Source organism: Lepidochelys kempii, chromosome 16 (assembly GCF_965140265.1).
Source record: "Lepidochelys kempii isolate rLepKem1 chromosome 16, rLepKem1.hap2, whole genome shotgun sequence".
In the NCBI taxonomy this organism is placed as follows: Eukaryota; Metazoa; Chordata; order Testudines; family Cheloniidae; genus Lepidochelys; species Lepidochelys kempii.
Window position 1 is genome coordinate 15409409 of NC_133271.1, and position 14390 is coordinate 15423798.

Below are 14390 nucleotides of genomic sequence, written 5' to 3' on the forward strand. Positions count from 1 at the left end.
AGCACTTGACAAACATTAATTGACCCTCACAACTGTCCCATGCAAGTAGGTAACTGATGCCCATTTTACAGATGTGCATACAGAGGTTGTGACTTACTTAAGATCACAAAAGGGAAGAAACTATAGAGGCATAGCATTGAGACTTCTGAGTGTTAGGTACCAGATTGTAGTAGAGATACTAGACAGATCTAAGGTTCTGCATGTGCTAAAGCCTAACTGTGACATGCCAGAAGAATCTAGTACGTTCCAACCTTTTGCCCTCACATGCTCCCAACTAATTCTCTGTGTCCCATTTGGCCAGGCCCCACCTGCTAAGATTTCAGGCTGGGTTTTCCAAAGGAACCTATTGGAATGAGGTGTCCAAATCCTACTGAAATTCCAGTTGGGACCTGGGCACACAACTCCCTTTGGCTCCTCTGAAAATCCCGATCCTAAATCCCTGATTTCTCTGCAGGAGCAGAAAACCTGCAACTTGAGTCACAGCTGTGAGAAGGGAAAATTAAGAATACCACCATTTAAGATACAATGGGCCTCTTTCATCTGCCAGCCGAGAAGCCCTACTACTGCTCTTGAGTCTTGCCGCTGCTAGCTCCTAATTAGTATACTGTTCCCTCTGGTTTCATCTGTCCCCTACAGTTAAATCTGGAAACAGCATCTACAGTAAGTTGCTGACCCGTACTACTTAGCAGTAGCAATGGGCTTGGAGTGTTGTTTTGTGATGGTAATTTATAGGGGAAAACTGGGGGTGGGGTGGGTGGGAGGGAAATCACAACTATCCAGTAAATATGGGAAGGCATGGCATTGCTTTCTTCCAGATATTTCTCTAGTTATTTTAATGCAACCAAAAATAGTTTAAAACATTTAGTGCTTTAGCAGCAACAAACGATTTAAAAAACCAACCCCAGCCGATGCACCAGTAAAGTGGAACCATATAAGAAAACTTTCACAGGTGTGGGAGGAGGGGATGAGAGGAGGCACAATAAAATAGTTTTAGAATTTAAAGGCTCCATTCAAACAAGACCAAATGTATAAAATTATATCTCTTCAAATATTGTCATGAGTTTAATTCCTTGTTTCAGGGCCAAAAAGGGGATCCTGGGCTGTCACCTGGAAAAGCTCATAATGGAGAGAAGGTAAGCATCATTTTTATTAGACAGAGATTGGGGTCCTGTTGTTCTCGTGGCTGTCTATGTACCTAACAAGACACAGTCCCTGTTCCAAAGAGTTTACAATCTAAGCAGAAAAAGCCTCAGAGGTTCCCACTTTACAGATGGAGGGGACTGAAGAATTAAAAGATTGTGTCTGCACTTCAGCTAGAGGTGTGATTGCACTTGTGTAGGCATACCCATATTAGCTTTAATCTGGCTATCATGGCTAAAAATAGCAGGGAAGACACAGCAGCGCTGGTGTCAGCACAGGTTGTATAAATGAACCTGGAACCCTGGGTATGTACCCATATTCCCAGCCCATGCTGGGGTCTGTGATTTGCTCAAGATCACAGAGGGATTCTGCAGCAGAGCTGGAAACTCAGCTTGGATCTTTTGATCCAGTGGCTTAACTGCCAAACCCACCTAGCTGTCTGGGTGAGGGGGAGAGATTTATCTTGATCATCGTACTCAAAGTAGGTTGCATATACTCTGACCCTGGTGTGTGAGAATGGATTTTTGTTTCCCCCACTGAAGTCTAATCATCAGTGCAAACCATGCAAGACCAAAATGTACAGTCTAATTTTTGGTTTTAGCCTTTGTTAAGGATCAAGGGGTTCTATTGCTAGACCTTTTCAATAAATTAAGATCTGAGTTTTTGCTGTTTCACATGTGAATTGGTTTTTACTGATGTCTGGTAATAGGGGCTCACATAAATACTGAAATTAACAGAGGAACAATCAGAATAGCCTAATGTGTGTATTGATTTGTTCTTTTATTAGTGCCTGCACACTTCCTAGTTCATAACTCATGTCCAATGCATATGAACTTTTTTTCTCTCCCTCACACATGAGACTTTTCCTATTCATATACGGTTAATGGAAAGCATTGGCCATGAAGGGACTATTAATTTGAAGCCAGGTGCCTTTGGGCCATAAATTAAGACACCCAAAACCAGTAAAGATGAAGAAGTTAGAGAACACTGAAATTATTCTTTCAACTCAACAGCATGAGGTGCCCTTGACATTTTTCGAGTTGCTTCAGAATGGGTATGACATGGAAAGCATCTACCAGAAAGACATGTAACAGTTTTCTCACAAAGTATGCCTAGTGTAAGCATGAGTAAGGCCCAGAGTATGCTTAGCCCATGTTAACAAGGCCTGCTGGTATTTATAGAAATTCAGAGCTTTCAGCAAGAGTTTGGAGTAATGCCTAATTCTTCAGCTACTTATGCCAAACTCATGTTAAATAAAGACTGAAATAATCAGTGACAGTCGATGCTAAAGTCCTAAGAGTTCGTTGAGTCTAGTCAGAGAAAGCCAAACTGTACTGTAAGTAAGGAACCGGATGTGGTATGTAAATAATTTGCACCAAAGGGCCTGGTCCATTCTTAAGATATTTCTAATACACCAATCGGGGTTGAATTCAGTCCTTTCCCAGGAGCACAGGCAACCAACAAATCTCTTCTTCTAAGCAGCCAGGAAAAGATCAACCAACATTGTGTATACAAGGAAAATAATTTTATTCTTAGAGCTATCTGAGACTGAGTTGGAGCAATGGGTTGAGCCACTTTGGTAGTAGTAGGGTAGTTTATGAACCTGGCTCCTGGATTTGACAAGTGGAAGCAGCCGATGCCTGTTGTTCATGCTGCATTTAAAAGACAGGATTCTGCTATTTAAAATCCTCCAAAATGCAATTGCAGTGTGCAGCTGAAGGAGAGAATTGAAAAGAGGGCTCACATTCTGTTGGTGAAAACCTGGAGTCCCCACAGTAGCTGCAGCTAATTCCCCAGTTTACTGTTTAGGTGAGACAATTAATAAAGAGATTGTGAATTTACAGTTATCTTTTAATGGCACTTTTTTACTTCTATAAATTCTTTTTAGTGGATTTCTGAGGAATTAAGAATACGAGTCACAGATACCAGCAATTCAGCCCCTCTATCGTGGAATCTATTCTATGACAAATAATTTCAATAAGACTATACAGCAAGTGGGAATAAAAACAGCTGAAAACTAATGAGGCATGCTTGTGTTTTACAGGGAGACATGGGTTTACCTGGTTTGAGTGGGCTTCCTGGACCACCTGGTCGGAAGGTAAGCACATTTCCATTTCTAGTTAATTAAACCAATATTGTCAATAAATAACTGTAAGTACCCTTCTCAAGCATCTTTTACCTTAAAATTTCAAAGTGCTTTCAAATATTTTAATTAAGCCTCAACACTCAGTGTCGGGGAAGCAAGTTGTTGTTTTTGTCTTACAAATGGGTAAATTGAGGCACCGAGATTAAATGACACCGACGAGATCCTGTCAGAAGCAGGGACTAGAACACTGGAGTGCTGACTCGCATTCTGCTTTTCTAGGCACTGGGCTAGACCGCTTTTCTGCCCTTTGACTCTGTGTATTGACCAGGAAAAGTGTCCAGGCTTAGGTCAGGTTTAGCTAACACATGCTAGCCCAAGTCATTCTAAACTTGGTCTGTCTTAGGTCCTTATATAGCCCACAAAACTATAGAATCTGACCATCTCACAAATTTTAATGTATTTATCCTCTCAGCATGCTGTGAGGCAGGACAGTGCTGTTATCCCCATTTCACCATTGGGAAACTGAGGCACAGAGAGGGTAAGTGGCTTGCCCCAGGTCACACCAGAAGGCTGTGGCAGAGCAGGGAAAAGAACCTGGGTCTTCCAAGACTAGCACCCTACCAATTGGAACATGCTTCCTCTAAATGCAACCCTCTCCTAGGGTGAATGCAGGCTACCATCTTTATTTCAGTTAAAGCTGATCATATTCTAGTGTGGGCAGGAGCTATATTAAGGTACCGGTTTAGGTATGGCTTAGTTAGTGCATGTTATCTGAGCCCACTAAAGCTTGACCACATTTTCTGGTCAAGACCAACCCATATGCATTTGGAGAAGGAGTTTCTTTCTCTCTGTATTTTGAATGGAGCTTGAAATTAACATGGATCTGCTTTGTTTGCTTCCATATATGTGCCATCAGCAGCACAAATGTCACCAGGAATGTGCATGGGTCTGAGAATGCCTTCAAGTGCTGGAGTGTGAGATTCCTCACTGCCATGTCCCACCATTGGTGTTTGCTTTCCCACATTAGTGCCCCAACCATGCTAGCACTATTAATTGTGTCCATGCTTCTAGTGGTGGCAAATTCCACAGCTTTGCATGAGTGTTTGTGGAAGCATTTTTCGCCCCCAACACAATTCTGTTTTTTGTTTTACCCTGCTGCAAAGAAGAATCAATCTAGTGTGGTGAGTGGAAAGACTGAAATAAATGGCGTTCAGGGAGCATGAATGAGACCTCTCCCAGCCTGGAGATGAATTATCCCCCAACATGGGATGCCTGATTGCTTCTTCCTTACTATTTGATACACTAATGACTTTGGTGAAAGTTTCAAAGTAGTAGGGATTTCCTTCCAGGTTGCTGATGTGGAGCAAGCTCTGCTGATAGTGGCTGGAAGCTCTTCAGTGGCTTATGTGAAATGGGTCTCAGGGTCTTCATTGCCATTCCCAGATGGCAAATATTGACATTGCAAAACTAACCATCCTAATTGCCACCCTTTTGATCATCTCAGCAGAGAGGTCAAGATGTGAATGGGTCATTGAGAATGAATTGTCCCTCTCAGCAATTCCCTGGCCCTGTTCCCCGCATGGGCCGTGCACACAAACACACACCCCTACCTCAGTTTAGGGGCTGTGGCGTTTGGAGTAGAGTGAGGTGGAATTTTTTGATTGAAACTTTTTTTTCTAGAAAAAATGCAAATTCAGCAACCCAGAAATATTTAGCAAAGTAGTGTTAATTTCACCCGGTTGTTTCTGCTGGGCATGGGGAGGGGGAAGGTGGTTTTTTTTGTTTTTGTTTTTTTTTTAATTTAAAAAATGGAAAGGTTTCCATTTTAACTCTTCTAAACGAAATGTTTTGCTTTCAAATGACTTTTCATTTCTAAATTTTCTTTAACTTTTTCAGTCCAAAACAGATGCTTGAAATTGAACTAAAACATTTTGTTCAACCCAAAATTCATTTTTATGGAGGGTTGTTTGGTTCACCAGCAATTCAAAAATAAAAAGTCCATTTTTTTAAAAAAATTTTTTTTGCACTGCTCTAATTTGGAGAACTTTCACTGTGGCTGCCCACCTGTTCCTGTTCTGTGGCTAGAGGGGTTCAGACTCCAGGGCTGTCACTTGGTCCCCTTTCATCTGCAGTAGATTCACAGTAGGGGGAGCTGTGCTTATTTATCCTATTCCTAAATACTGGGGAAAGTAGGAGAGGGAATGGAAGTAGAAATCACCTGCAAGGGGCAGTGGTGCTTGTTCCACTTGAGTTGTTGAGTAGAGCCAGGCAGTGGACCGACTGGGGCTTAGCTAACCCCCACACTCAGCTTTCTCAAACTGGTTCTAATGAATTAGGTGCAAAGAACACAGTTTTCTTAGCATAGCAGCTCATAAAACGAAGCCTCGCGGTTGTGATCAGCAAAATGCAATGGGCTTATGGTGGAAAGAATGGAGCAGGAGTAGGAGACTAAACAAATAGACCCAAAGCCAATGCACAGGTCCCACACCAGACTTTGGAAAACCTGAAGCACATTCAGGGGTTGTTGCGGAGGGGGCGGGGGAGGAGGTGTTTCTGTTTCTTCAAGGACACGAGTAAGTTGGATTGTGGGATTTTCCTTCAGTGCAGCAAAAAAGAGGAACTGGCTTGGCAGATGCTTTGGTGCTGCCTGGATTTTATTAGCCTTCTAAATTAAGAAAACTTTTTAAAGCTGTTGAAGAAATATTTGGAAAAACAATTTTTAATCTGTATTCCTTGCTGGCATCTCCCCAGTGAAAATACCATGGTGTTTGGCTGCAGGCAGGCAGCCCATTTAGCCTACAAGAAAATGGCAAAGTCTTGAAAATTGGCATAAGCAAACGCAAAAAGGTACTGTCCTTCTATGGGACAAGTCAGAAAAGAGCATCATGCAGGGGGTTTGGATGGAACCCATTCATATCTGTTTGTAAACTCTCTGTGTAAGAACTTCCAAAGAGACAGAAGTTTCCCTCATGGGTTTCTTTCTCCCACAAACATTTTTCTTTCTGAAAGAAGCAGTTGGCTCTGCACTTTTTGAGATGGAGCCGCTACCAAAGGCCTGTAGTTCTGTATGGCATGGTTTGTACCATAAGCAAACATGTACCATGTAAATTCACACGCCGTCTATTCCTTTGTAGGTTTGGATACTCTGGTCTCTGAGTGCCCACAAATATTTTTTGCCTTTGCCCAGCTACAGGGTATGTGAAACAGCTGTTCAAACAAGGGATACCAAAAACATTGGTGTGGTCTGAGAGAGAGACATTGCTCATCCACTTCACAAGGAGTGAATTTTGTTTTTGCTGAACAGCAGTTCTAGAGAATGGTGGCAGGACCTGAGGCACCAGAAGGGAAGTGCATTAAAGAAAACTAATAGCTCATAAATGCCTCTTGGCATTTGGCTGTCGGATGCAGAATATGACCATCTTGCAAATTGATTCTACTGAAGTACTGTGCAACATGTCCTGAGACAGAATGTTGCTGAGGACAGAACAGCTGCTATTGTAGTTGAATGTAAGGCTGTGCCTGATTGAGAGGTATTGAAAGAGTGAGTGACTCACCCAAGGTCATGCAGTGAATATAAGGCAGAGCTGGGAACCTGAACCCAGTTTTCCTGGGTTGCCAGTTCAGGGTTCCAGCCTCAAGACCATCTTTCCAAATAGGCTGCATTCAGTGGCCTCTTCCAGCTCAGCCACTGCCCAAGGTCTGCTTGCTGAAGCCTGTCTGTTTCCCACAGAAATGCGAATTGTCATCTGTAGCTATGACAGTGTGGATTATAAACATTGTCACAGCTGAGCAAATCCTTCAGTGAAGTGTAATTTCCCCTTGTAGTGACAGCCCCCTTGTGTTTAATCGCCCTGTAATCATCAGGAAGTGTTTGGATAGGAGAGCAAATGTAATTGTTTTCATACACTCTTCTCTGTTATTTCAGTGCTATTTAAAGAGTATTGCAGCAGGTAAACACTTTCACATACCAGCCAGCCTTAAAATGCATGAGCTTTTTCAGTCCCTAGCTATGATTAACCTCAGACAGTGGTAATCATCAGTTTATGTGAAGAAACACATTTTAAACACCCCCGAGTTAGCCATAAATAGTGAAGAGTATATTTAATAGGATGCAACAATAATATACGGTCTGTATATTTAACTTGAGAGCTATTCACTTGGCTTTATATATAAAAACATCATGATGCACGGTGCAGACTTTAGCTCAAGATCTTCTAGTCTCCAGATCTTCTTCTACTCATGCTGTAATTGGGGCTGGTAGGAAATCTTATGAAGCAATCAAATTCCTGGATCTGCCTTATCTAAAAGAAGCTTTCATGCTTCTTGATAATTTTTTTTGAGGGGAAGAGGAGGAGCTAAAATGTTCCTTATTTTTCTAATGTAATCTCTCTGGGGGGATTCTTGGAAAGGGATCTTGATATGAATGTAGCTCAGAAGATCTGTGACTTTTTGAGGACATCTTTCTGTCTGTAGGGGATCTCTCCTCATAGCATGAACAATGCTCTTTGATTTTTCTGACCCCAGTGATAGGCTTTGATTTGGATTTGAGATACAGAAGTCACTAACTCTCCTGTGCCTCCATAGATTCTGATTCTAAAATCTAAATCAGGTCCTTGATGTGATCTTTAGGTGGGAGATCATTTGTTTTTATGCCTTAGGCATAGATTTCTTTTGAAAGGGACGTCTCCCTCATTTAGTACCAACTTTGTTGCTGTTTATTATCTGTAGACCACCAAATCTGGGCTTGGCAACACATGAGATATAAATAATGACACAGTCTCTCCCCCAAATAAGCTGACAGTCTAAACAAGACAGAAAAAGGGAAACTCTTTGTATTGACATGAAGTGATTTGCTATCTCTCGGACAGATGGACTTCCAAGTCCCAGTTTAGCTGCTTAGATCCCAGAGTTTTGTGCATCAAGAAACTTTTAAAAGAGGAGCAAGAGTCTGCACTCAGATTTGTTTGAACATCAGGAATCCAGAAACTTTAAATCTTGACCTTTGCAGCTATGTCTCCTGACAGAGCCTATCTCATGGAAAGGACTGAAAAAGGGCCCTTTTATTTCTCTGGGATAGGGAAGAGGAGACAGCCTTCTAGTATAATTTTTGGCTAGCTGTTCAAATCTCAGAATGGTTCTAGGCTGATGGCAAGTTGAAAGCACATTTCAGGTACCCAATCTGGGATTCCAAGACACTAGCTTCAGGGTATGTATATGAAGATGCTGGGCACGGAGGTTGTTGTACAATACTTAAACAGCCAGCTCTTTTCATTTGCCTCCTATGGCACTGCCTTGCTCTTACCTCTGGATGAAGTTACTCATTCACTTTAAGGTGTGATGTCCCCATTCATGCCAGCCCTGTCAGGAGAAGTGGCTGGAGAGGCTGATTACGTGTAGAAGCAAAGACGTTACATTTTGACATGGGGCTACCTGGAGGCCTCTGGAATCAGTTTTGGCTCCTGCTGTTTTTCTGACACTGCTAGTCACAGTGACAAAGTGTGCCCTTTGCAAAGTGTTCCCGCCGAGTGCCCTTTGCAAAGTGACTGATATCAGATGTGAGTCCAGGAATCAACCATAGACCCTCTATGCCTGACTGAGGTGAAAGTCCCACATCCTCCAGGTCCCCAAGGAGCCGGAAATAAAGATGGAGGGCAGAGCCAAAAGAGAGGAATAGCCTGGTGTGCTCAGTGGAAACCAGTAAGCCCTAGAGTCTTTTCATCGCATTTGTCTGATCAGTAAACCCACCCCCCCCTTACCTGTCAACTTGCCAAAATCCCAGTATGGGTACATGATCTGGGACAAAGATCTAAAACTAGCACAGGTTATTAATGCTACGGTATGGGGGGAAAAAAATCACACATCGCTGATAGCTTTGCGAACTGCAATCTAGTGTCTAACCTCCCATTCCCAAATCAAGAAGCTACCAAAACACATATCTCAAATTTACTGCTGGTACCCTTGACCCCTCTCGGTTGAGCTTCAGGGCCTGATACAGAGACAGCAGGGTTAACTTCTCCCTGGGCTTGGCAAGGGCATGAGACTCTCCCTGCTCGTTTAGTCCTTGAGCTCTTGGTGAGTTGAGGTTACCATTTGCAATGTTGGCTTTTGTGATCTAGACTCTCCTTCACTAGGAAATGAATGGAGACAATGTCAGGTTGCCAACAGCCTTTGGAATGCAAGAACTTTTGGTCACTGCCTGCTTGGAGATCCGCAGGTGAAAAGCACTTTATCCCATTACCTGAGCCATCAGGCCTCTTTGTAACTCTCAGTATTATGATCCTGATCCAAAGCCCACTGAAGTCAGTAGAAAGACTCCCATTGTCATGATTAGACGTTGGATCAGGCCCAGACCCTATGTTAACTAATTATAGAAGGTTCAGCTAAGGCTTACTTTACCCCCAGCCATTTGATCTTTCATTGAAGTCCCAGTGTGTGACTTTCAGTGGCTAGAGAGAGAGAGATGAAACACAGGATTGTGATGTAACAGCAGGATCAAGCACAAGAAATGGGGTCATGAGAGAGAGTGAGTGTTTCTTTAAGCCCAAATATCTGAAATAATGAGTGAAGAGGCACGTGAATGGGAAGTAGACATGGAACATTGTGAGGGCTGCGTTCCTTTGCGAGGGAGGAGTTAGGCTGCAGGTCCTAGAAGATCACATGGGAAAAATAAAAAAACAATTGAGCAGAAGCAAAGTCCAGTCACTTGTCTGGTGAGTGAACTGAAGGGCTGAGCACTTAGCCGAAAAGGGTACCATTGTGTCTCACAGAGGGGGAAAAATAGGCCACCTAACATGTTTGACTACGCTACAGTGACATCTTTGGATCTCCAGTCCAAGACTGGGTATAAAGTTATAGATCAGGAAATAATTAACCATTATAACTCAGCCTGAAGGTATTTTTGTTGTTTCTATATTTTTATTTAAATGTTGATACTTCCCCCTCCCCTCCACTCCCCACCCCAGCTTGTTTTAAGTTACATTTTTCTATTTTTTGTGTCCTCCGTAGTAGCCCAATTATCACGTTAGTCCCTAACTAAATGTAATCTTCTGATGTGCTTTGCCTCTACTTTATGGAGACTAGTTTATTTTAAATAGCTACAGTAACATAATAAAGGGAGACAAAGAGTATAAAATCCAAGCATGTTACTTGATATACAAAGGGAGATCTAAGTAAATCTGGAGAATGTAAACCACACCTTAAAATGAAGGGTCTGTTTGTTGGCAGTGAAAATTATAAACTCTTTTATCCTCTAATAAAAAGATGTACCACATAATCTGGCCAGCTGATTACCAGAATAGTGTCCACTTCTGGTGTCCACACTTCAAAAAAGAGGCTGAAAAAGTGGAATGGGCTCAAACAAGAGCTACAAGAATAATCTGAGGTCTGGAAAACCTGCCTTGTAATGTGAGGTTTAAGAAACTCATCCTGTTTAGCTTATCAGAGAAGTATGAGATGACTTGATCATCTTTAAGTACCTACAGGGGAGAAGATGCCTGATAACAGCGGGCTCTTTAATCTAGCAGACAAAGGCATAACAAGATCCAAAGACTGAAAGTTGATGCTAGATAAATTTGAATTGGAAATAAGGCAAAATAAATAAATGAGGGTAGTTGGCCATTGGAACAATTTACCAAAGGATGTGATGGATTCTCCATCTCTTGGATATCTTTTGGAAAGATATATGTGATAACTGAACCCTATGTTACTGGCCTTGATTCAGGAATTGCTGGGTGAAATTCTGTGGCTTGTATTATGCAGGAGGCTAGACTAGATGACCCAAATGGTCTCTTCTGCTTTAAAATCTATGGATGCAATCCTGGCTGTATTGAAGTCTGTTGCAAAATTTCCATTGATTTCAATACAGTCAAGATTTCATCCCATGAATCTGATTTAACGGGAATTGTGGGAGGTCACTGCAGGACACAGAGAATGTGACTAGTCAGGTAGATCATTTTGTAGATATGTTTTTCCAGCTCCATTCTAAGATTGAGCCCTTCCTAATGGATAATGTTCAGGTACAAACAAAGCAGCTTCATCTGTGATACTGAAAATCCAGCTGCGAGTGGTGGTTATTTGCATTGCAGTAGCATCTAGAGGCCCCAACCAAGAACAAGGATCCACTGTGTTAGGCGCTGTACACACACATGGTAGCTGACTGCCCTAAAGAGCTTAGTCTAAACAGACAAAAGGTGGGAGGTGAAAAGTTAGCATGAATCATAAAACGGATTATAGATTTGGAGGAAACTTCTCTATAGAGCTTTCATAGATTCATAGATATTAAGGTCAGAAGGGACCATTATGATCATCTAGTCCGACCTCCTGCACAATGCAGGCCACAGAATCTCACCCACCCACTCCTGCGAAAAACCTCTCACCTATGTCTGAGCTATTGAAGTCTTCAAATTGTGGTTTAAGGACTTCAAGGAGCAGAGAATCCTCCAGCAAGTGACCCATGCCCCATGCTACAGAAAAAGGCGAAAAACCTCCAGGGCCTCTTCCAATCTGCCCTGGAGGAAAATTCCTTCCCGACCCCAAATATGGCAATCAGCTAAACCTGAGCATATGGGCAAGATTCACCAGCCAGATACCCAGGAAAGAATTTTCTTTAGTAACTCAGATCCCATCCCATCTAACATCCCATCACAGGCCATTGGGCCTATTTACCATGAGTATTTAAAGAGCAATTAATTGCCAAAATCATGTTATTCCATCATACCATCTCCTCCATAAACTTATCAAGTCTAATCTTAAAGCCAGATAGGTCTTTTGCCCCCACTGCTTCCCTTGGAAGGCTATTCCAAAACTTCACTACTCTGATGGTTAGAAACCTTCGTCTAATTTCAAGTCTAAACTTCCCATTGACCAGTTTATATCCATTTGTTCTTGTGTCCACATTGGTACTGAGCTTAAATAGTACTGAGCTGGGATGAGAAATTCAAACAAAGTTCTGATTATTTTGTTCTGTTACTCTTATATTTTTAAACAGGGATACAAAGGCTACCCTGGACCACCAGGTCATCCTGGAGACCAGGTGAGTGCCCCTTCCAGGTTCCAAGACTTTAAATCCATCCCTCTTTGTAGTTTATCTCTCGTCTGCTAATAATCTGAAATCAGGCTGAGTCATTTACCAAGCTTTTCAGTGGAATCAAAGTGCTTTTTCGGAGCCAGCCTAATAGAGAGACGATTTATGCAGCTAACTCCCGTGCTAATTGGGAGTTATGCACATATGTTAACCAAACATCAGTGGGGGCAGGGAGAAAGGAGGGACTTATTTAAGCTTCTAATTTATTTGCAACATTTATTGCCCAAACTTGTGCAAGTTTATACAATGGAAATAGGGGCAGATTTATACTCATTCTTTTTTCTTTACATTAAGTTTTCAGCTGGAGTTTACTAACTAACCACATCATACTAAGTACTTGACTGTAACTCACGTTCCACCCCCTTTTTTTATTTGGATAAATCTGATGTTTGCAGTCAAATAGCAATGAATAGCAAGGCCTGTTATAGATGATGTTAAAGGATATTATACATGAATCCATTTAGTTTTTAAAAAGTTTGGCAGAGCTTTCCCCCTGGTAAAGCAGTTCCATATGCCAGAGATATAGACACAGCCTTACACCTTCTCTTAGCCTCCTTGTTCCAAACTATCTGCAAGTTTCAGTGGAGGTGGGAAGACAGCAACGCTTGCTTTATGCCTAGATCCTGTTGAGTTGGCTTCTGTAGCTTTTTCTTCTTCTTAAATTTATTCCTCTGCCTTTTTTTATCAAAATTTTCTTTCTCTTTATAAATCGGAAACAAGTTCATTCACAGCCCCCCACTCCCAAAATCTAATAGGCTGTAGCATTAACCTCACCTTTGTGTGCTTTTCTTTTAAGGGTGAACGAGGACCAGACGGGAGCCCAGGTGCCAAAGGTTATCCTGGCAGGCAGGTGCAGTAAATCTTACCGTGCTGTGCACAGAGTAGGGATTTGGGTATGCAGGTAGATATAAGCATACTCCACTAAATACGGTGCTCACACCTTGGAATGTGTTGGTTTCTTTTTGTTTGTTTTTCCCCCTTAGCATAAATAATTTGGTCCTTTCTGATTTGTTAGTGAACATTCAGGTTCTTAGAAATCGTTCTGTTCCTTGTGATCATTGTCTTTGAAAAACTAAAGCATACTCATTCGACAAATTGACGTGATCCCTGGAGAATCTGCTCGGAGTATCATGGAGGTCCTGTGCAGACACGATCATGGCAGGATCTGCACTTGTTGGAGACGTAAACAAAGGAAAAACTACTAAGCATGTTTTGTTCCTTCACAGATATAAATTCTGTATGGCAGCACCTGTGGTTTTTGTACTTAAAAATTCCCTGCAGATGGGAACTCTGTAGAATCTGTTCCATATAGCTTCAGTTTCTCCTTATAGACCTTATCTCTGGAACTATGCTCACTATGGGCCAGGTTATGCTCTGTGGACACAACAAGGAGCCACCATGCCCCTTCCTTCTGACCCTACACAAGAGCCAGGTGCAATGGCGGGTGCAGGAACAAGTATTCTCTGTGGCCCCTGGAGTCAAGGCATCTCCCTGCCCACTTTGCAATGCCTTGCATCCCAGGAATGGCCCAGGTGGGAGGAGGTTTTCATCCCTTAGTGCAAAGGGAAGGAGTGCAGCATCTTTAACAATATTCGTTCTTTCAAGTGTCAGTCAGGCACTGGAGTTACACGTGTGGAAGAAAAATGAGCAAAGAACCTGGCTAGCTGAACATCCCTTCCCTCAGTTGCTCAATTTTCACTCTCTTAGCTCATGGGATGCCGTCATTTTAACCCGTTCTCCAGTCATCACAGTGTCTTCTGTGGTGGGCAGGATCTGAACTTGCAAGATAAAAACAAGGGAAATCTGGCCACATTTTTTCAGACCTACTTTATTAATCATAAAGAGATGAGAAGGGGGCGTATGCCTAGTATCCTAACTACCTGCAGTTTGCAGATCACTTTTAATACCTAATATCAAATAGGAGAAAAACCTAAGACAGAAGAAGTCTAGTGACAATAAAAGATCGTGATTAAAGCCAGCAGCAAACTCTACCTATGAAGCTTTGTCTGCTCAGCCTTTTGCTAGAGGGACTATGGAAATAGGGTCAGTCTGCTTTTGGAGATCCCTTGAGGAAGTGACTAC

The 14390-nt window shown here is 42.2% G+C and overlaps 1 protein-coding gene across 6 annotated transcripts in view; it reads left to right on the plus strand.

The window, feature by feature from the left end:
* Positions 1–14390, plus strand: part of COL27A1 (collagen type XXVII alpha 1 chain) — a 294861-nt gene that overhangs the window by 112874 nt on the left and 167597 nt on the right. For all 6 annotated transcript variants that reach the window (XM_073314250.1, XM_073314251.1, XM_073314249.1 and 3 more), the window contains 4 exons: positions 1080–1133; positions 3185–3238; positions 12213–12257; positions 13105–13158. In XM_073314250.1, coding sequence (XP_073170351.1) covers positions 1080–1133; positions 3185–3238; positions 12213–12257; positions 13105–13158 — 207 coding nt within the window. The remainder of the gene's footprint in view (positions 1–1079; positions 1134–3184; positions 3239–12212; positions 12258–13104; positions 13159–14390) is intronic.